The following is a 22,905-nucleotide window of genomic DNA, read 5'->3' on the forward strand; positions in this document are numbered from 1 at the left end:
GGATGATAGCAGGCTGGCTTTGTTTTTGATTTGATGTGGCTGTCAAAAAGTAATCAGAAAACTCCAAAGATTTCCAGACACAAGAATGAGAACAGGCTCTTTTTTATTTGTCCAGGTAAAGAGTTGACAGAGCAAATTTAGCTGTTTTAAAGAGTAGCTGCTTTGAATTCCTACATGCGTTCACAGTACCGCAGTCTGCAGCAGGTTTTCAGTGCCTTGCTCTTTTTATATTGAATTTTCTAAGGTGTTGCACATGTCGTTGCTACAGCACTTTATATCAATGTAGGCGTTCATCTTCAGCATTTCACAGTCTGACAGAGCCATGCATTTCTGGAAATGGCCATCTAAGAAAGTAAAAAAAGGAAATGGTTGACTTTTAACAAAAACGTGACCTTTTATTATGTCAGAAGCACCTCCATTGTATTTTGATACAGTATATTCACATGATTCACAAACATTTGGAAAACAGTTTCAGTTATTTGACATGCAGCTGACTTTCTAATGTTTGCTACCTTGCCTGATACTGTTTAGCCACACGAGGGCTTAAGAAGGTTTCTTTCTTTATACTGATAAACATTTTTCAAAAGTTAAAACAATTCATTTACATCACCATTAATACCCTGGCCCTCTAATTTTGGTGCCATGGTATGTATGTCTTTTTTCAGCTAACTTCTCCTTTAACTATTTTATTGTGGTTTATGTACTGCCATTCTCGAGTCCATGTATTTGTTAGTGATAGAACAGTTTGAGTGTGTTGAGAAACTCACTTGGTTCTCTGAGGAACCTGGCAGCAGCACAGCCATCCTTCTCTGGTTTACAGGTCTCCACAGTGAGCTCACAGGTTCCTCCAGCCTTTTTGGGGATACACCGGTGGCAGTTCAGGGCTTCACCTGAAAAAAAACAGAACACAGCAAAAGAATATATCAGTCATTATTTTTCTGTCTCTGTGACCTTATCTGATTCTGTCTTAATGTGGCCGATGTGTTTTCTGGAGGAATCTATCCTGAGACAATACATTTTGCAAGTTATTAGTAAGGTTTGGTTTAGTCTACTTAGATGTTTGCATGAAGCCACATAGGATGATGCTGTGCTCTGACCGTCAAGTCAATTGCTTTTTACGTAATTACTTTCATTTCTTAGATATGACTTCTGCAATCTGTTGCAGAATGAAAAGAATGCCAAAGAGTTTCTGACAGGCCTGCTGGGATTGTGCTCCTGTACAGTAGACTCAAAGAGATAGCAGACGTCCCTGTTGCACAGCAGCAGAGGTCGTGTTTATTCAGTGGAGAATCAGTGACAGACTCACCAGCTGTAAACAGCAGGGTGACGGTCAAAGCCAAGACCAACAACTTCATTGTTCTGTTCAGTACTGCAGCCTGTGAGAGATAAAGGACAGATTTGATAATACAGTATGTACAATACTTACAGTACTCCGAATTTCATGACATGTCTCCCACTGAATAGTGTTTTACTGTCTTTTCTTAGAGGTGATTATCTCATGAGTTTTAAGAAGGTATTTTATAAAGTCTAAATTCTAAAGAATTCTGAGCAAAAGCAGGTGTATTAGCATGCATGCACACCCATGCACAGTGATGTTGACATTTGACAGCAAATATATGACAAACTTGTCAAGCTAACATTGATTTTATATTGATTGTTGTTACACATATTTCAAAAAGAATTGAAGGTTAAATACACAAAATGAGATAACTCAAAAAAGAGTAGAAAATAAAAGCATTGTTTTATGTGTACATACCTTGCTGATTTGTCTGTCTCGGTTTCTGCCAGTTGACTGAGGTGTATTCATCGACTTTCCCTCTTTTTTATACCCGTTCATACTTTGTCCTATCATGGTAACGTCACATTAAGTGTTGTATCTCTGTTAAGTCTATTTGCTTAGCACCTCACTCACCTTGGGTAATGTGTTCAGGGGTTACAGTTTCCCAATGCTCAGATTCCTGCATTATGCAAGAGCTGTCCACCCTTTGTCCACCATGTATATAATTTACGAGACTTTTGCAAATACCAATATATGCATTTGTCACGGACTCAGATAAAGCTTTGTATTAGTTGGATGTGTACCTAATGAGGACAAGAGGGTATTTGTCAAAGGTACAGTATGTTTGCTTTAGGTGGATTATGTCTGGCTATATGAGGTGCAATAGCTTTGGCTTAGTGCTCTTTAACCAATGTCAGCACCACACATGAATTGACTCAGTACAAAGCAAGTCTGAATTGACTAGCACTTAATATAAATGATGAACTAATGAAAGAGAATGAAAGCCTGGCACTCTCATCAGCTGTCATACACGTAAAGTAAATGCCTTTCACTATTACAGAGATGCCAAAATATTTTCATTTGTGCAGAAGAAATATCACTTCAGTTCAATTTTCAAGTCAGAATACATGCAGAAAATTGCTACAATACATGAAAGGCTAGCAGAAAAATGTAGCTATTAATGCTTTTAAGCTCTTAAAAATGTTAAGAATATATTCTTAATATGTCCCATATTATCTCTTTTGGTGTAATTCTTGCAAATAGTCTGTTAAAAAGAAAAAACCCAAAGAGGCCAACTGGCCACTGACATCTATTTACATAAGGTGTAAAGGTCCAAGTGATTTCTAAATCTATACACTTATGGCTTTGAATGATTTAGTGTGTATGTCAAATCTTGTACTTGTTCTAATCTCTGAAAATCCACTCAAGTGCAATAAATCATTTCAACTTGTGTGTTTTATCTCTGATACTGTAGATGGGGAGGGAGGAGGCTGAAGTCATTGAAAAACAGGTTTTGTTGTATCCTGCTCCACCTGCCTAGTATTTGATGTTGCGACTGAGAGTTTCCTCCCAAATTTCCATGGGTCAAGGTCTAAATAGATCTGGGATCCTCTCTGAATCAGCAGCAGAGAAACAACAACAGAGAGGGATCCGAAAATAGTATGATAACTGGGCTGCTCTGCTCACCCTGCTGCCATCAAAACTCAGACATGGTCAAGTAGCTTGAAAATGGACTGAGACCACACCTCATTGTTTCTACATTTACTTGCCAGCTTGTCAGAAGACAGATTTCTTGTCATGTCCTTTCACCTCTGCTTTAATTTTCCCTCTCTGTTTGTTTTCCTCCTCGTCTGGACATAACCCAAATATTACTCTGCAACCCCGAGTGCAACATCACTCCCAAAGCCCAATCAAAGCAAAATCTCTCTCCATTGTTTCGCCCCCCAGAGCCAAACTCCAATATCAGCACTGGCACATGTAAGGGAAACTGTCCATGTGGCAAAATGTCTAAACCCCCCATTGTGTGCTTTTGTTGCCTTGGCCACCGCGCTCACTGTCAGCCATATATATCTGGGTGTCCAAATTTTTCCACTCTTATACTGTGTGACTAGTCTGGAACAGCTAACAGTGGAAAATGTCTCAGTACTCAGGAAAGGTGAGTACTATAACAAGGGAGTGTGATGCAGCCACAGTAGTTCCCAAACTTCTGCATGTGTGGCACAGACAAATGTCAATCACAAAGGTATTAATGTAGATGACTGGTCCAACCTCAGACAATACTTTAACATTGTTGAATCACATTTTAGCACGATATCTTTCTGACTATCTACAATACTGTTAGTCAGGAAAAAAAACTTTTTGGTGTGTTTTCCATACAAGTATCTGTTAGCAGAAAAATATTTCAATGTTCACTGTTGTGGCAAAAAACAGATTGTGTTCTATGAGGGGAAATGTTTCACTGGGCGAAAGCTGGAGATCTGCAGCGATTGCGACAACTTCCAGGACCGTGGTTTCATGAACAGAGTTAACTCTGTCCGTGTGGAGAGCGGGGCCTTCATCTGCTTCGACCATCCAGACTTCAAGGGCCAACAGTACATTCTGGAGCATGGGGAGTACCCTGAATTCCAGCGCTGGAATGCCCATAACGATCACATGGGCTCTTGCAGGCCAATCAGGATGGTAAGTGTGTGTGTGTGTGTGTGTGAGAGAGAGAGAGAGAGAGAGACTCCAGGGACAGACAAATATTTGGTTGTTAAAAAATAAAAATCCTGGCAGACTGGCATATGTGTGGCCTCATCTGTTTTTCAGATAAATCAAATTCAGAATAATTGTGATAACTTGGATTTATAATAAGGCAGGAATTGGTCTTGCAGCACATATTACCAACTTGCAGGTTTTCACATCACTTACTGACACCATTAGCTGAAAGAAAATCACACATTTAGTATACCTGAGATATAGACAGTGGGCTATACATATCGTCCTCCGCACACATTTAACCTTTAGATTTCTATAGGTGTGTTTGTATGAGTGTACACACTACAGTCCCTGTCACATAAAGGAGGAGGCCATGGTCCTTTTCTGTGAGGTGAAGGCGAACATTGTTGCTATGACTCAGTAAGAGGGCATGTCATTATCCTCCCCAGCATGGAGAGCACTACAGGATGGAGCTGTTCGAGGGAGACAACTTCACCGGCCAGTGTGTGGAGCTGTGCGACGACTGTCCGTTCCTGCAAGCACGAGGCCTGACCAAGAACTGTATCAACTCCATCAAGGTTTATGGAGATGGAGCGTATGTATCTCTGCAGCAAGGGATAGTTAGTGTTTGAGACCTTTAACATGTGCTAGAATTGTTTTGTTTACTGTACTTCGTTGATGGACTTCTGTGAAATTGATAACTTATGTGATCCTGTCTAAATTTGTAAAAATTTGAATGTATATTTTTAAAGATTATTTACCTATTTATTTATTTTATTTAGAATTTTAGCCTTAACAATGTCAAGGACTTGACATAGATATATAATGCAATGATAATATTTTTTGTCACAGAATTAGAAAATGACCTTCAAAAATGAACAGCAGCATCTCTCTCCAGAAACAATGTCCTTGTTACTCACTCACTAAACACACTGTCAACAGTTTTAAATGGGACTATTTCCTTGGTAGAGGGTAATTACAGTGGACCCCGTTCACAGAGAGGTCTGTGAATTATCCAGAGTAACCTGGAAACTGTTTCTGCAGAATTCATTACATGTAATTTTTCAATACTTTTAGCAACACAAACAAAATTCCATTCACATGCTCCGTGTTGAGGTGGCATAAGAAATCTCTGAAGTGGGGTGCCCTTGTGGCCAGGGAATTTAAGGCATTGACCATGAACCGCAGTGTCCCTGAGTTTAAGTCAGACGGAGGGCCTTTGTTGCAATCCTCTCTCCACTCTCAACAATTTATTGACGACATAAAATTCCCCCAAAATATCTATAAAAAAGAAAATGTTTCTTTGAAAAAATCTAAAAGGTGGATATCTCAGGAACCTAGGAACTAAGAAAGTGTAAGAAAATGTGTTTTTATATTTGAGTGACCCATTAAACCCAAAACATTAATTTTACACACTATATAAGCCAAGTCAGATAGAATATTGCCAGACATACGTCTTTACCTTCTATACCCTGACTTACACTAGATATTGCATATCTGAAATTTTAAAGGTACAATTTTTAAATCTATTTTTATGTTATTTATCTATTTTCCCAAACAGCTGGGTGTTGCATGAGGAGCCTAACTACCGTGGCCGCATGTACGTCGTGGAGAGAGGCAACTACTGCAACCACATGGAGTGGCAGGCAGAGAACCCCAACATCCAGTCTGTTCGCAGGGTGGCAAACTACTTCTAAGCCATCTCACTGTCACCGGCAATATGACTGCAAGGGTGAGATCATCCACTGAGGAAAAACACACCACATTGTCAAGTAATCTCACGCTGACTCTGTGGGGCTGTAAAATAATAAAAGATGAAGAAAATGTTTGACATTGCTTGTTGTTTTATTTTTGTACTGAATTATTCAAAGGCTGAAATAAAGTAGTGATCCTACAGTATGTTCAGTTTTATTTCCATTTCTTCTCCTTTTATGCTCACTCACTGTGAAACTCTTAAATTAACCAACACATTTCATTGTAGAAATGGCTACAGGCTATGATTCAGGTAATTGCTTTCTATTATACGCCATAACTACAAGACCTTTAAGTGTTCCTCATACTAATGGATCCACTACCAAGTTACATGAGATACTCTGGATACCACTGAACACAGATTAATAGATAGATAGATGGGCATTTTATTTATCCAGGAGGGAAATTAAAATTGTTTCAATAGTTTTAATAAACTTGCAGCCTGATAAAAAACAAAACAAAATTCTAATTAAAACTTACATAGACACAAGAAAGCAGTCAGCCAGCCTTTTAGCAAACACATCCCCCCATACAATAGAAACTGTGTGTCCTCCTACAGTGAATAAATCAAGAGTGAAAGAGAGATATTGCACAGGTCGAAGCAGTATCTGCACCTGCCCTGGGGAGCTCTGCTACCACCTAGTGTCATTTATCTATTTTACTGTGAAGTCGTAACACTTACCTCTGGGTTTTCAAAGTGATCACAATGGGGACTTTCAACAGCAATGACACAAACACATGAAAAATATCTGGACATGTTGGATTCTTCCTTGAATGAAAAAGAAAACCAAAGAACAGAAACACTAATTATGAATAATGCATTAATTAATGTTGCCGATTCAGGATTTATACAACGTAATTCTGTTGTCCAACAACCTTATGTGCAGATGTTCATCATATTATGCACACAACATGTATGCATTATGTATTTATGATATGTACAATACAGTATGAGTAGTGACAGACTGGCATAAATTGTATGTAACAGCCTTTTACAACACTATTATCTCATAGTGTTCTGGGTTTTTTTTGCACCACTGCATCATTTCCCCACATGCTCTTATTCTTCTAGTAATGTCACACTGTGGTTGTGGCTCTTGGACCTTTAATGAGCACTCATGTGCTTTCTCTTCTAACTGTCATGACAACCGATCACCTATCTTTACAATGTTTCGCTCATGGCCTCTATCGAGTTACAGGGTCAATATAGTATAGCTTAATGAGGAAATGCTTTGTCTTGAGTTACACTCAACAGCACTAGTTTAAGGGCAATTACCTATAGCTAACCTTATTCCTAGGCCATTTGCTGCTTGAATTGGCTGGGTGTCACCAACATGCCATTAGTCTGGATGTCAAAGACGAGAAAGAAAGAGGGACCTGTGAGCAAGGCTTAATGGCATTTTAACAATGTCATTGCCGATTTTCTATGATGATGGGATTTATTGTTCTACACAAAGGACTTCAGTTTTGAAAGAGCGTGTCTTGAATGTTCAGAAGTGCATTTAAGACAAGACGCCTACATTTTTTTTATTATAGACATCTATTTTATTTAATAAATAAGCCTTTATTACTTACTAATGGAGGTAAGCATGTCTTCTTAAGTGGAGAGAATACAAAGAGAAGCATACCCAATTAGTCAGAGAAAAACGACTTGAACTTTAACTCTTTTGAGGGAAATACTTCTGAAAGTGATTGTCTGTTGCCTGGGAGACTTGATGAGTGGGCAGGCTGATCAATCCTTTGACACAAAACACATCTTTTTAAAACAAATGTCAACAGAAATACTATTAAAAGATTTTCATATTTGGAAATTGGGGAAGATTATTGTCATACAGTTCCTGTTTTGTGATAATAATAAAAACTGCTTAGTGATTCGTTATGAGCCATGGTTTGGCTCTATTTTGGTTTTGCTGTGTGAGATATATTTTATATTTAACACTGTCTGGCGTTGAAATGAGTAATTAGAACGAATACATTTTAAATAGCATTATTGTATCCTGTTACTCCAAATTAGGTCAGCTATTTTTAGCACAGCCACTTATGCATAAAGCCTCAAAAGACAAAACCCCTCAGAATTTATCATATTATTTGTGAAGCTGTAATAGATATTTATCACATTGACACGGACAAAAAGCTATACTATATTATGTAGGCCTAAATATTGCACGAGCTAATAGATTTATATTTTGAATTTGTAAGAACTGGCTAGTTATATTGTACTGATATATTTTTTTAAATAAGCTAAACTATTGCACTATCCTCTGCGTGGAACCAGCGAAATCAGTACGCCTTACCTGAAAATCTCATTTAAACCCCGGGCTAAATGATAAGAACCGAGAAGTACATTATAAAATACCAACTCTGACCACAGAAAGTGCAAGTGTTTTATCAGCTGGAGCCGGGACAGATTCCAACGTGGAAATCACACATCTTTCACCAACGCCTCATATTCCTTCTGTTAGGATTTTTTAACATTTCAAACACGAAATAATTATCTATGCGAGGCAAAAATAAATAAATAAATAAATAAAATCAAGTCATTTCAGGCGTGTATCTACGGTGTCGTGTTAAGGTCACTCGCTGGCTGCCTGAATTCCCCTCTTTGTGTTTACACATCCGGGTTTCCCTGTTTGCAGCCCATTCCCCATTTAGAAGCCATTTTGGACACAGATCAGTAACATGCATGTAAACCCCGACCGACCTCCCGATGCAGCGGTGCTACTATTCAAGTGAATAACCTTAAAAAAGAGCGCTGATCTTTCGTCTCGGATGGTTTAACGGCTTCCCATTCGGTTTTTAGATCCACTTCCGATGCGAAATGCCGCACCTATTAATGGACTAACAGTCTGGCAGTCAATTAATCGCTCCCGTCTTTTCTTGCAACATTGTTGCAGCGTCGCGGCTATTGACACGCGCTGTGGTGGTTGGTGGTTAGGCTGCCGAGGGACCGGAGGCCTGTGGTCGGTTTGATCCTGGACTGATGTTTTGGACAACCTGAGTTTTAATGTTCGCTACGGAAAGTGGGGGAAATCTCTGTCCTGTATTTAAAACGGAACATGTCTTTTTCATGGCTGACTTGTTCACTTCTTCTGGGAACTTTATGCGCAGGTAAGCTGCTATTGTTGGTTCCGAATTTGCAACAGTTCCCCGAGTCGTTCGTCCCGAGGCAGACCCGTTTTTTTTGTTTGTTTTTGGTGTAATTGTCAGCGTTTGAAATTTCGACCCGCGAACGAGTTTACGTTTGTTGGTTGATTAAACTTTGTCGGCAGTGGATAGTATCGTTCAGCTGTGGGGTTTTTATTATCTTACCCATAATCGACTTGTCTCTAACACACGCATTTTACACACGGGGTTTATTTAAGCAATAGCTGTGACTTTTATGTCAAATAAATAAGTAAATGACATTGAATACAGTCTTTTTATGCTGAGAAATTTCAACAAAATATATCCAAATGTAAAACTGTTGCGTCCCCCCCTTCGTCTTCCTTAACAGTAGCAGGAATAGAAGGCAGCAGCTGCATCAACATCCTGAAACCTTATAGGCTACATCTCAGGTCTGCTCAGGTCTTGTTTGTGGTCACAGCCTGAACAAGAGTCGTTGGAAACACTCTCTGTAAGGATTTTCATAAATCAATGGCGTTTGATTTGAAGAGACAGCAGCTGTTTGTCAGGTCTTTACCCTGAATTGAGGTCACTGTTACACAGCTCTGTTTCCACAGCCTGTGACTTGGTACCACGTGAAATTGAGCATGAGGGTTGTTTTTCTTTTGTTTGGCTTTCTTTTTTTTTGCCAGCGTTTGCAACTCGTACGGGAGATTTTATTGTGTGTCCCAACAATGATTGCCGTTATTCCCAGGCTAGGCACTCCCTGCTATGACTAAATAGTTGTTTTTAAAACAATAACATCCACTTTCCCCCTCCATGTTTTTTTTGCTTTTCCTCGAACTGTAATAAAACAGTGAATTGAGGCACAGCTGTCGCCTGTGTGGCCAGTAGCGCTGTGGCTAATACCTTTTTATGCTTTACAGATTAAGACTCGGAGTGTAGCCATAGTAAACTGCATCTCTAGAATTCATGTTGTGGTGGTGTAAGCCTCATTAAGTGACAGAGGGAGGGGGGTTGGGGAATGATCTCGTAGTAAAAGTCCTCCCGGATCATGTGACCACAGATATCAGAAATGCCATCTCGGCTCAATGAAGCAATGAGCATCACTGCTTGTGTGTGTGTGTGGTTTGTTCGTCCTTAATACCTTCCTTCCATTCTTAATAATGACCATGTCATGTTTGGTCATTGCATGCATCCCTATATACTATAATGAAATCCATTGTATGCTGCTGGACAACTAAATGCATGTATGCTTAAGTGGATGCCCGTGTGTGTTATGGGTTGGTGGGGGTAACACTGGGGGGATGGGCAGCCTCCTATAGGCAGGGATTTAAAGAGACATGCACTATTTTTTCTGTGAACAAAGATTAGGCATGAATGTCCAAGCATATTGTGAATGACGTGCGGGATGTTATCTGCTTCAGTATTCGTCAAAACATGCCTTTCATGTGTCCAACATTAAATCCACAAAGAGGAATAATAAAACCTTTTCAGTTAGGAATTGTGCAGTAGTAGGATACTGACAGCTATTGTTACCTTTTAGCTTGGAGCTTGGTTATGGAAGCTATTTCCTGCTAAATGACAGTAAAAGCCCTTAAAGAAGAAGGTCTTATCTGTCTTTGCAGATGTGTCATACTCCAGCAGGATACAAGAGTCCTTATCTATAGAAGTAGCATGCTGGTGTGTTTCTATACCACAGTAGGGCATGCCATTGTTTTTCTATAGCTAATTAAATTCTGTTATTTTCCTTCCTTTTTAGTCGTTAGTCTCTTTTGGTGAATGGGATTATGCTGAACTTCTATTTAGCAACACTTTCTTAGCCCTGAGGAACTCCCTTTTTACTACAGAGAGCTCCCAAACTTGGCCATGTGCCAGAGTGATGATAGAGGCTCTGCTCAAAGATGTTTCTTCATGGCACACAGCGGATCCTGCGCCACATGTCTGTGCTTCCGCTGTTGAATTTCAATTCATTACGATGTGAGCTGACTGAGGCCTTCTGTCCATCTCAGGGTACAGTCTGGGCGAAGCAGAGACCCGGGAGTGTGTGTACTACAATGATAACTGGCGTACGGAGAGGACCAACCAGAGCGGCTTCGAGCGCTGCGAGGGGGAGAAGGACAAGCGACTGCACTGTTATGCCTCCTGGCTCAACTCCTCAGGGACCATCAAGCTGGTGAAGAAAGGCTGCTGGCTGGACGACTTCAACTGCTATGACAGGTCGGGTCACTGAGCGAGGTCATCGACACCGTGCATTTCCATTTATATTTTAGGTGTCTGGCTTGTACCCAGAGTGACTGGCAGCGAGTACAACAGAAATATCTTCCTCAGTACCCACACGTAGTCCAATGCATCTTTATCTGTGTGACCAGGGGCATTTTCAGGACAGAAATAAAAGCCTGACAGGTCCATTTATTGAAAACAACAATTTTTATAATCAGTCACTTGAATAATTTATCAAAGGAAAGATGACAAACATTTGCTGGTTTAAGACAGCTCTTTTCATATCACTAAATTGAATATTTGGGTTTTGGCCTAGACAAAACAAAAAACCAAAACAATTTGAAGATATCAGGTTGTTGGATTGATATATCTGTTATTTATCAATATGGAAATCATCACTGGCAGCCCTAAAAACATCCAAACTTGAAATAAAACATGACCTAAAATAAAAAGATGCAAGATATATTACCAGATTAACTGAGGTCCATTTACATTGGCTCATTTACAAACAGTATTTACAGTGTTTTATCACCAACGGAAGTCTCAACACACGTCACAAGACAGCAAGCAAACATATTCTCTTGTTGTGAAGCACACAAGTACTTTGTTTTGATAAGTGCTCTCTAAATAAAGTTTTATTATTATTATTTACATGTCTATGGATACCGTACATACACATGGTACTACTTACACACTACACATAAAGCTAAGAATAGAATGGTATAGGGCTGCAACTAAAAATTTGTTTCACTATCAATTAATCCGCCTACTATTTTCTCAATTAATCATTATCGATACAATGTCAGAAAATTGTAGAAAATGAAAAATGCCCATTGCAATTTCCCAGAGCCCAAGAACACATATTCACATTGCTCGTTGTGTTTGATCAACGATCCAAAACCTAAGATATTCAATTTACGATATAAAACAGAGAAAAGCAGAAAATATACATATTTAAGAAGTTGATACCAGCAAATATCTAGCGTGTTTGTTTGTAAAGTCACCCAAAAGATTAGTGGACTATCAAAATGGCCGTCGACTTATTGTCTGTCAATTGAACGTTCAATTAATTGACTTTGTGTTTCAACTCTTCAATGGTATAGAAAGCACGTATAAAACCAAATGTAAACTAGAAGGCACGTAGCCTACTGCATCCACACATGCAAGTATCTATACACACACAATATACAACACAGTATATCGAGTGTATATTTAATATATTATGCAATACAAGCTGTAAATTCAGAAAAACAGGTTGGCTTAGACTGGAGTAAAATAAAATGTGGCTTATAATCATTTTTTATTTTGATAGGACCAACTTCTCTATTATGAAATGATTTCCAATGTAGTGATGTATGTTGGGCAAATGCTCTGCAACCAGCAGAGCTCACATTTATTCTCTCTGGAAATAACCAGATAGCCTCCATCGACAGTTCAGTACAGCTCAGTGTCCACAGCCTGATGATGGCAGAAAGAGACGGTGACACCAGGCCACTCAGGATTTTGTAAGTCAGGTGGAGAATTTTAAACTAACCTTTATCAACAGACAGTATAGAGCTGTGTGGCACGACCAAATTTTCTGGTCTTTAATATTCAAGCCACAGCATTTTGAACAAGCAGGACACCTCTGGAGGCTCATGAAAGCAAGTGGGAGAAAACAGAGCTAGGATATTCAGCCCTAGATGATACAGCTGTGTGTTCATAAAGAATTAACCAATGTGTTTTAGCCTTTCTATTCCTTACTGATTATTAAAAGTCATTCTAAGATTGATCTGCAGTCTTTAAGAATTTCAGGATAAAGATGACTGCTATTATGAGTGCCACAGTGGCATGTTAATGTTGATCTTCATGGACTACATTAAACATAGCATATTTTCAAAAGCTTTGCTGGAAAAGGATGTGCACAAATTGTTGGATTAGACACAGGTACATATTTGTTGTCAGTTTCAAGGGAAATAGCTTCAGTCTTAAGGGCTGTTGGCTGTAATGATCACTATTAAGGGATTATAGTGAGACCTGGAAAAACAAGTTTCATTCTGATCAGAATAATCTGAGTGGAAAAAGCTCCATAAAATAGTGACAGAAAATGAAGAGTGATGAATAGATGGGCAATTTTGAGTAAGTTAAGAGACAATGTTACAAAGATTAATTGTAGTATTTACGTGCAGTTCTGCAGTGTTAGAAACCCCATGATTCCTTTGAATTTGGAACATGGGCTGACAGTTCCGTAAATTATGTTGATAATTAATAAGGTTAACAAGACAACATATTCTCAGTAAGAGATTTTGCTCATTTAAGTACCCGATAAAATGTTGTCTTTGTTGGCTTACACACTGGCAACATTACCAGTAATAACGGAGTGCATGGGTTAGAGCCAGAGTCCTGACAATGAACAGGATAAATATTACTTTGTCTGTAGTAGGTTTATGTACAGAAGCAGCAGAGGGTATAGAAAAACAAGAGTCAGACACACTCTCTAGATCACAAAATGCTACGTTAGTTTTAGTATCTTGATATTTTGGCCATATTGTTAACAGTTAGACGTGTATCTGTTTTCGAACTTGGTTATCAAAGCAATAATGCAGGTGTGTCATCTACTGTTTTAGGCAAGAGTGTGTCTCCATGGAGGAAAACCCTCAGGTCTTTTTCTGCTGCTGCGAGGGTAACTACTGCAATGAACGATTCACCCACCTTCCTGACATGATTGGCATTGGCAACCGAGGTGAGCTGCAAATGCATCCCACATATAGTACAAGCAAAAAATAGGTCTTAGCTTTTCCCCTCAGATTAGTGTGAGTGATGCTTAGCCTTGCATCTAGTATTAAAAAACGGCATGCATATCACATTAGGACCAAAACACGGATGCATTTTGTGTTTTTTCCTTTTGAAATATTACAAAATGATGCCCTGTTAGGTATGCGGATGAGAGGCATTGTCAAAGAAATCTGCCTTCTTGACACTGTAGTTTTTAAAATGCCATGTCAACATGAGACTCAAAACTATCACGTTAACATAATTTATGTGTTATATAATAATAAAATTATCAAGTACACTGAGGTCATTTGCACTTTATGTATGTGGTATTGCAGCATTCAGTACCTTTTTTTTATTTGCATAGTCCAATACTGATTTTCAGCTCACTAGAAGGTGACAAAATGTAGACTTTAAACACACCGTCATGTGCCTATTTGTTGCATTTTTACAGACTGTGTAGTTTTTCAGTCAGTAAGGGTCAAGATTGGACAATCTAGATAAAATGTTACCCTTCACTTTTAAAATCGGGTCTCACAGTCCGTGAGGGACGCTGCTAATAACCTACAAGTCATAAAGCTGACACACTGTAATTATTCTGTTCCTCCTTGACAGTGAAAATCCGGCCTCCACCCCGAGTGCCGTCCCTGCTCAACGTGCTGGTGTACTCCCTGCTGCCTCTCTGCGTGCTGTCCCTGGCCCTCGTTCTGGCCTTGTGGATGTATCGCCACCGCAAACCTCCCTACGGCCATGTAGACCTCAGCGAGGTGAGAGAAGCTATTCCATATTTAGTGGTAATCTGTGACATCTGTGGCTCTTTAATTTCTGTTGACAGAGTTTGAGTTTCTATACTGCTTGTCAACCATACTGCTAATCCTAATTGACAAGTTCTTCTGTTAAACTCCTGTAATATTTTGTAGTAAGGGCAAGAGAAGTGCTAACATCTTTGAGAGAGATTTAGCAGAATAACAAGACTTAACTGGTTTTCCTGTCTGTTATTCAGGATCCTGGACCAGCACCTCCTTCCCCGTTGGTGGGTCTGAAACCACTGCAGCTCCTGGAAATCAAAGCTAGGGGGCGCTTTGGTTGTGTTTGGAAGGCCCAATTGATGAGCGAATATGTTGCTGTAAAGATCTTCCCTGTTCAGGTATGTCCACAATATTAATTCAAGACGTTTGTATCATTTCTTTATCTTATCGAATGCTGCTTTGTAGATCCAGTTTGTGCCTCTCGTGTATTAGCATTACATTTGAGACACAACAGCAAGTATCCGATTTAAAAAACCCCCCAAAAAAAAACAATATTTATACCGTTTGATGTTTGAAGTCCTCAAAGACTCTTCTAACCACCTAGATAAATAATTATCCCACCTATTGCACAATAAAAAAGATTTTTAACCCTCAAGTGTGCACTATATTGCTTAATCTGACATAAGTCCTTGCTGTTTTTTTGTAAAACACAAGCAAACTATTAACATGTATTTTGTATGAAAAAATAAAATATTGGAAAATAACATCAGTGTATACCAATATAACTGATATTTTTAATTTTATTTTACAAATTGAGAAAGGTGATATGTAATTTCTGGCTGTCCTCTTTGTTAGGAAAAAGAGGTGCAATTAAATCTTTTTTGTCATGCAGTAGACGGAGTAATTTTTCATCCAGATGGTTAATAGAGTCTTTAAGGCTTCTGGAAATGCATTCATAACAACTGTAAGTATTGTTAAAAGAACTTCTGGGTTTTTCAAAGATTACCGGGTTTATAGTTTTTGGAAAAAATCATCAAGACTTAAACACAACTTTCTGGTTTGCGTGTGTTTGTATAGGATAAGCAGTCATGGCAAAACGAGCGGGACATATTTATGACTCCAGGGATGCGACATGAAAACCTCTTGCGTTACATTGCTGCAGAGAAGCACGGAACCAACCTGGAGACGGAGCTGTGGCTTATCACCGAGTTTCATGAGAGGGTGAGTGCACATCTATCTATCTATCTATCTATCCATCTATCCATCCATCCATCCATATAAAATACACACACACACAGCTGGACATTTTCCAATATTGCCAGAGGTGTTTATTTACCTCAACAAAAGAGCAGATTTTATTAAAGAGGATTTTATTACTTATGGCAGGTCTGCAGACCCAGTATACCTTAAAGTGATTGAATTTTGTTGCTTAGATTTATACAGTTTATTTTTAAGCATGTAGTGTAAAGAATAATATAGGCATTTATGTCAAATACTACTAGTGTCAAAAATAGCAATAATTACAGGTGTGCCTGAAATAAAAACTGTATGATTAAACACCTCGAGGCTACCAGAACATCCCTTTCATTGGTCTTCTCATCAAAGGTATTAATATATCAAAACAGGATTAAACAATAATTACCATAACGACAAATGTAGCATTACATTTCAAGGCTAGTCCTCGTAGCACCTTCTATCCAGGGCTGAGGTACAAACATATTTAGTTAGTTATTGTCAGATGTGTCATCTGTTTGGTTAAATGTTTCCATTTCTGTCAGTATTTTTAATGATATTTTAAGCTATATTGTGTGAATTTAAATTCTTCTGGTAATTCTTCCAGACTACGCTATTTTGCTGGCAAATGAAGTGAAACACTGGACCAAAAACAATCTCTTCCAGGGTTGTGGTTGGCTAACTCAATGGACACTGACTCGCAGTAGAGAGCGAAAATGAGGGAAAAAAATAAAAATTTGTGCAGTTATTAATCCTCGCCACTGAATCCTTTGTGTGTTTTGCGTGTGTGCAGGGCTCATTGACAGACCACCTGAAAGGTAACACTGTGACCTGGAGTGAGCTGTGTCACATAGCAGAGACGATGTCCCGTGGCTTGGCCTACCTTCATGAGGACATTCCCAGCTACAAGGGAGAGGGGCCCAAACCCACCATTGCACACAGGTAGGGAAAACATAAACATGTTCCCGACTTTCCTGAACCTCCAAACACTAAAAGCCAGACTATGTTTGATTTTTGACATCTATATAATTACAGCATTGTAACAGATTTGAAATTAATTTCTCAGGGACTTCAAGAGTAAGAATGTGATGCTACGTGATGATCTGACTGCAGTCATTGGAGACTTTGGGCTTGCTGTACGATTTGAACCAGGAAAACCTCCAGGAGATACTCATGGCCAGGTATTGAATCACTTCACTATCGTTTTTTATTTCCACATTGTCACTCTAAAGCAAGTCTGAGCAATTGTCACCTGATTTCTCTGAAATGTTCACATAGGCTTTATACCGTTGTTGCAATTTATAGGTTCTCTAGTAAATATTGTCTTGTAAGAGGTGAATATTCATGGAGTCAAGTGCTGTGTTTCTTATTCATTGCAGTTAATTTAATTTGTAGAGTTTTTTTTTATTTTGACATTAAATTATATGTTTCTGTTGACCCATCAAAAAGTCCAAGTGTGTTGTTTTTATAATAAGGAGGAGTTAAGAATAAAGCACATAGAGGCTGTTTCCTATTGTAGGGTTTGACACTGAGATGGTGTTGATAATTAAGTGTTTATTCTGGCTGCAGAGTAACTTGGATACATTTGGTGATTGCTGCTTTGAGTAGAGTCAGTTTACCCAGCTGTGAATAAGGATGTTGTTTGATACTAAAGCATTGTTTTGCATCGCTGTAACTGGCTCATGGTTAGGTACATTAAGTGCCTTTGTGGCCATTGGGTAGAAAGTTTCAAAATCTGTTCAAAAAACCCCACAAACTTCTAGAAATGTTACCAGCCAGCATGACAGCGTGTGAAACCTGGTGGGCTCCAAGTTTGGCCGTTGTTAACACATTTTAAAACACACGCAAGCACATATTAGTTTGATAGCATAAGTGCTCTTCAGAAACCTCATTCATGCACATGCTCAATGAATCCATTGTCCTGCCAGGTGGGTACGAGGCGTTACATGGCTCCAGAGGTGCTGGAGGGAGCCATCAACTTCCAGCGAGACTCCTTTCTGAGGATAGACATGTATGCTATGGGCTTGGTGCTGTGGGAGCTGGTGTCTCGCTACTCAGAGACCGACGGTGAGTCAAACAGTGCAGGAATGCTGCTTCGCCCACAGGTGAAAGGTCACTGTGCATCAGACTGACCTAATAAACAAAGGATTAGTTTTCGTTTCGTCTGGGAAAGCCAGCCGATCTAGGTTAAAGGTGTAATGTGGGCGGTTACTTTTTAAATAGAGAGCAAGTTTCGGATTTTCAAAATCCAATTATTGCACTGTTTACTTGACTTGATCTCCGTTTAATGCTTTCCATCCTGTGGCCTTACTGCCCCTCTTCAGGTACAGTTGGCGATTACATGCTGCCGTTTGAGGATGAAATAGGCCAGCATCCCTCCCTGGAGGATCTGCAGGATGTGGTCGTGCACAAGAAGATGCGCCCAGTCATCAAGGACTGCTGGCTCAAACATCCTGTGAGTAACAGTGGAAGAATATCACCCGCAGTTTCAATAGCAGTACCAGGATGTCATGTATCCATTTTTCCAGTGAATACAGCTCAATCATCATCTGAGGTCATAGTTCTCTGGATTAGTTTTGCGTTTTGTTCTGAAACTTCTGTCAGTTATGTCTACAGCTTTAGGCCACAGAAGTGAGGGATTTCTGTCCTATGAAATAGATTTTAATTTAATGTTTGGGTTTACAACATATGCACAAAAAGAACTGCCCTGCAGACTTACTAACTTCTGGTTTGGGGCTACAGGGTCTGAGCCAGATGTGCGAGACCATCGAAGAATGCTGGGACCATGACGCAGAGGCGCGATTGTCAGCAGGTTGCGTCGAGGAGCGCATCGGCCAGATCGCCAGGATGATCAGCAGCACTACCTCAGACGGCCCCGTCTCCATTGTGACGTCTCTCACCAACGAGGACCTACCTCCCAAAGAGTCCAGCACCTGAACCGGTGACATCCTTCACCTGAGCTCCTGACTTTTTATTTTTCAAATCCAAACTCAGCGGATCTCCGTGAATATTTAAAAGCATTAAAAAAAAAAAACAATTAGCAATTTGAATGCAGCTGCTATTTTATCCCAATACTGGTATTTTCCCCCCCTGTTTTAATGTTTTTGGTGTTTTTAAAGTCAGATCTTACTAACACATCCATCTGCTGTAGTTTTAAAGTAGTAATAAGTTATGCGATGGGCACATCTGATAACACACATGTCAAATCTTAAATTGTGTCATTACCTCATGTATTTCTTTTGTGTTAGTCTGTTTTTATTACCTCACAAGTTGTTATCTTTGTCGTTTTCCTGTCTTGGTCATGATCGTCTGCGGCCAAATGAAATGAACCTTTTGCTCCAAACCTCGGACGATGCGCTGCACACCTCGGAGGAACCGTTTTGAGACTGTTAGACAAAATATATTCATCTTCCTCAGGGGTCGAAGCTTCTCGATTTTTAATCTTGTGTGCTCCCTTATTTTAAACCTGTGAATGCCTCTGAATGAAAAGATAAAAAAAAATCAGAGCTCAGCTGTTTTATCGCAAGGGAGGAGTTAAAATTGGAGCTAAGCAGTTGTATTGGACATTTTGGACTTTTTGAAGATTTGGGACAAGTGTCTCATCCCCGGGGAACTACCTCTCAGGTATCCAGTAGGCTTCTTTGGAACACTTTCTCTAAGTTGAGAGCCAAGCTATCCAGCTAGCTATCATGGACATATTCCTGGAATTTTTTTTGTTTTTTAATTGTAGAAATTCTCCTTTAGTTACTCCTTTGCCAGTGCCAGGGGCATTGACGGATGCTGCCTGGAGTTGCAATGTTACACATTCTTGATTTTAACTGTCTGCTTGAGTGTGTGTGTGTGTGTGTGTGTGTGTGTGTGTGTGTGTGAGAGAGAGAGAGAGAGAATTTGAAGACTAAATGATGTGAGATAGAGAGCGTATTTTTAAAGTAAGAACCATGTACGGATAGTTGGGGTTTATCCTTGCGAGGGCCATACTTGAGTAAGCAACATGTCTGTTTTTAATTTTCATGGGTGTTTGTTCAATCGACTCAGTCGGACACCAGTCCCCAGATACCTCAGTCACTGTACATCATGCAAGGAGAGCTCAAATGGTTGCCTTTGTCTCAAATGCAATGCCATAGTTGTACCATAACATGAATACCATACATTGAATGTCCGTTATGCTGCTGTGACTATTCCAGGATACTCAAGGATTTGTAGATGTACATGTATTCTTTGTTAATATAATGCTAATGATATTATGTGAGGCTAATATTTTGTTTTTGTGTTTTTTGGCCGGGTAAGCCCTCAGCTGCTTACTCCTCCAGACTGACCTCAGATATTCTGACAAGTACCTCAGGCTTTTTCTACATGTATATGAAGTTGTGTTATGTATTTTATTGTGTTTTAGTAGATATTTTATTGCCGATTGGGCCTCGTTGTGGAGATTTTTTTTTTTTTTTTTTTCAAATAGAGCCTGACCAGTTGTCACGGTGTTAATGCTGTACAAACCTAAAAGAAGAGAGGCAAATTCTTGTAAATAGACCTGTACACATAGTTGCCGAACACTGATCTGATTTTTAAAAATACAAAGTCAGGGCAGTACTGTTCTCATTTCACAGAAACAGAAAGGGATTTCTCAGTTCCACCTCTACATATTTAAAGTCATTTTGACAACTAGCCCTGTGATTTTTATTTTGTGTGTGTGTGTGTGTATATACTAAATGTACAGTATATATATATATATATATATCCTTTTTTACATTCAGATTTTTCAAGAATGGTGGTTGTGTTACTGATTATTATGAATAATGGTATCAGTTCCTCTGGATCAGAAGCTGTGTAGGTAGCCCTTCCATGAGAAAGCTTAGTGTGTATATCATCAAAAAACAAAAAAATCCCTGATAGTTTGGTGCTGGCGGCTTCTGTGATTGGCCACTCACTGGAAATGCCAGTTTGAACAGTATTACCTCAATATTAACCCGATCATGTGATGTTCAGACTTGTTCAGTGATAGTTTAGCCACGTTGGACAACACACAGGCTCATCTGTTGTGCTTTGATTAGTGCTGTGCAAAGATGGTGATTTTAACAGTGGTCTGTAACGCTTGCTCCTGTGCAGTTTTGGTGAAGAACGTGTGGGGGAAAAAACCCATCAATCAATACAGAACAATGTTTTTCGTCTTTGGAAATCATCAATGTGTCTATAACCACATGATTGATTGATTGATTGATTAATAATGCAGCCCCATTACGATTCATGTAAACAGTCGCATGTGCGTGGTCCAAGGGTCTAGCAATATTTATTATACAGCAATAGTCACTAGAATATCATAGTTTAAGTAATTAAACTCTGCTGTGACTTAATAGTTGTCTTCTTTGGATCGATGAAGTACATCTCATCACACCTGGATCATGTTCTGATAAGGACGCATGTCCAAGCCTACTGAAAAATTCTGTGGGTTGAGTTTTTGTGCGTGAGCTGAACGTGACCCAGGTGCTTTCACGTATTGTGCCAGAAAAACAACGATCACGAAGGAAAATCTGCCGTGATCGGTTGTTACCTCCAAATGCTGTTTTACACCCAGCTCTTTGAACAGAAAAAACAGTTACCTCATGCAGTACCTCGTTAGTTAACACTAACATGGAGTCAGTCTCATCTTCAAAAAAAAGGAAAAAAATATCAATTATTGTGTATATATTTACTTGACAAATGTAAAAGGTTTCTTTCAATGTGTGAATCCTGTGAAAGCAAAATCCTTTTTTTATTTACAGTCAACATATTGTTCATTTCTCATAGTGTGAATGGATGTTTGACTGAATCCTGTGACCTTCCCTGTTTATGTGAACTTTGGGTGCGTGTGTGTGTGTGTGTGTTTGTTTCACTAAAACAGTATGAATGGCAACTTTATCTGTAAGTTGAAATGCTTAGAAATATAAACTAGATGAGAATACATCCATCTTTTTGTATATTAAAATAAAGACCAACACTGATTAACCATGTAAATTGAAATCTTTGCTTTTTTCAGTTCACATCTCTTTCATCATGTTTACATACTCTTACATGACACATCACCTCAACATAATACAAAAACAAGTTCCAATTAATAAAACCAAAAAGGCAGTTGGTAGTTTGGTAAAGCATCTAGCAGTTAAATTTCAAAAAGCTTTTTAAGAATCTAAATAATGCCATTAGAAAGACTTGAATTAGAATGCTTTATTGTTTTTGTAATGCAAAGCTTCTGTAAAAGAGCGTTTTGTTTTTGTTCTGTATAAAATTATGTTTATATCCAACATCTCCAAACTATACCCTATCAGGGTCTGTAACATTCTGTAAGTGTTCAATGGTTACATATGAACACTAGATGGCAGCAGTGGTGCCAGTAGTTTGATTAGTTTTTTTTATTTTGTCTGGGACAATACCATTCATCAAAACTGTAAATGAACCAGAGTAATGAGGCTAATTATTGATTTCCTCTGCCTAGACATGGAAAGAGAACCTTAATATCTATTAAAAATGTAGTCTAGCAGTATTTTTGATCCAAATAGCATATTACATTTTCTTTCATTCCTTTAACCATGTGCTTAATCTTTCATGATGATCTGATCTTTTCTATTCTATTCTAATTAGTAGTGATATTATTTCTTGTCCTTGGGTCTGATATAGGATCTAAATTTGTTGTTAAGGCTTGTGCTCCGAAAACATCACAATTTATTTATTGCAGAACAGGAACAGAACAAGTGCAGTCCATACATCCAAGGTGTGCCCATATAAATGATATAATTAATGCGTCAAAGGTAATATAATGATACTACTATTACCAATACTACTACTACTAATAATAATAATAATAATAATAAGAATCAATAATGATTAATAACAATACTACTACTACTACTACTAATAAAGTAACATTTTGACCAGTTGACCTTACTTGGTACTCGAGGCTTGTTTTTAACTCCTTAGCATACCTTTCAGTGCTCTTTGTATGTCAAATAATTCCGCCACTGAAAAACAAATTCCAAGTTGAAAAAAACGTCATAATTTAGCAATTTGGACAATGTCTGTATATTACACAACTGTATATTAGTACTAAATATTGTTCGAAATAAAATAAAGTCAATATGTTTTTATGCG

General features: G+C 38.8%; 3 protein-coding genes across 3 annotated transcripts; 2 read left to right on the top strand and 1 right to left on the bottom strand.

Annotated features, from left to right (window-relative positions):
* Positions 1 to 86: 86 nt before the first annotated feature.
* On the bottom strand, positions 87 to 1,852 carry ly97.3 (lymphocyte antigen 97, tandem duplicate 3). The gene is made up of 4 exons (XM_044218907.1): positions 1,757 to 1,852; positions 1,307 to 1,376; positions 768 to 890; positions 87 to 344 (listed from the first exon to the last, which is right to left on the bottom strand). Exons 1-4 carry the CDS (start codon positions 1,850 to 1,852, stop codon positions 226 to 228), a joined length of 408 nt encoding a protein of 135 aa, XP_044074842.1. The 3' UTR covers positions 87 to 225.
* Positions 1,853 to 3,343: 1,491 nt separating this feature from the next.
* On the top strand, positions 3,344 to 5,807 carry LOC122886564 (gamma-crystallin N-A-like). Its single transcript, XM_044218906.1, has 4 exons — positions 3,344 to 3,434; positions 3,710 to 3,958; positions 4,426 to 4,571; positions 5,538 to 5,807. The coding sequence occupies exons 1-4, from the start codon at positions 3,414 to 3,416 to the stop codon at positions 5,671 to 5,673; spliced, it is 552 nt and encodes a 183-aa protein (XP_044074841.1). The 5' UTR covers positions 3,344 to 3,413; the 3' UTR covers positions 5,674 to 5,807.
* Positions 5,808 to 8,357: 2,550 nt separating this feature from the next.
* On the top strand, positions 8,358 to 21,774 carry LOC122887024 (activin receptor type-2B-like). Its single transcript, XM_044219816.1, has 11 exons — positions 8,358 to 8,836; positions 10,843 to 11,050; positions 13,660 to 13,775; positions 14,420 to 14,571; positions 14,808 to 14,951; positions 15,631 to 15,774; positions 16,580 to 16,728; positions 16,853 to 16,967; positions 17,715 to 17,853; positions 18,111 to 18,241; positions 18,529 to 21,774. Exons 1-11 carry the CDS (start codon positions 8,785 to 8,787, stop codon positions 18,721 to 18,723), a joined length of 1,545 nt encoding a protein of 514 aa, XP_044075751.1. The 5' UTR covers positions 8,358 to 8,784; the 3' UTR covers positions 18,724 to 21,774.
* The last annotated feature ends 1,131 nt before the right edge of the window (positions 21,775 to 22,905 follow it).

Source organism: Siniperca chuatsi, linkage group LG13 (assembly GCF_020085105.1).
Source record: "Siniperca chuatsi isolate FFG_IHB_CAS linkage group LG13, ASM2008510v1, whole genome shotgun sequence".
NCBI lineage: Eukaryota > Metazoa > Chordata > Actinopteri > Centrarchiformes > Sinipercidae > Siniperca > Siniperca chuatsi.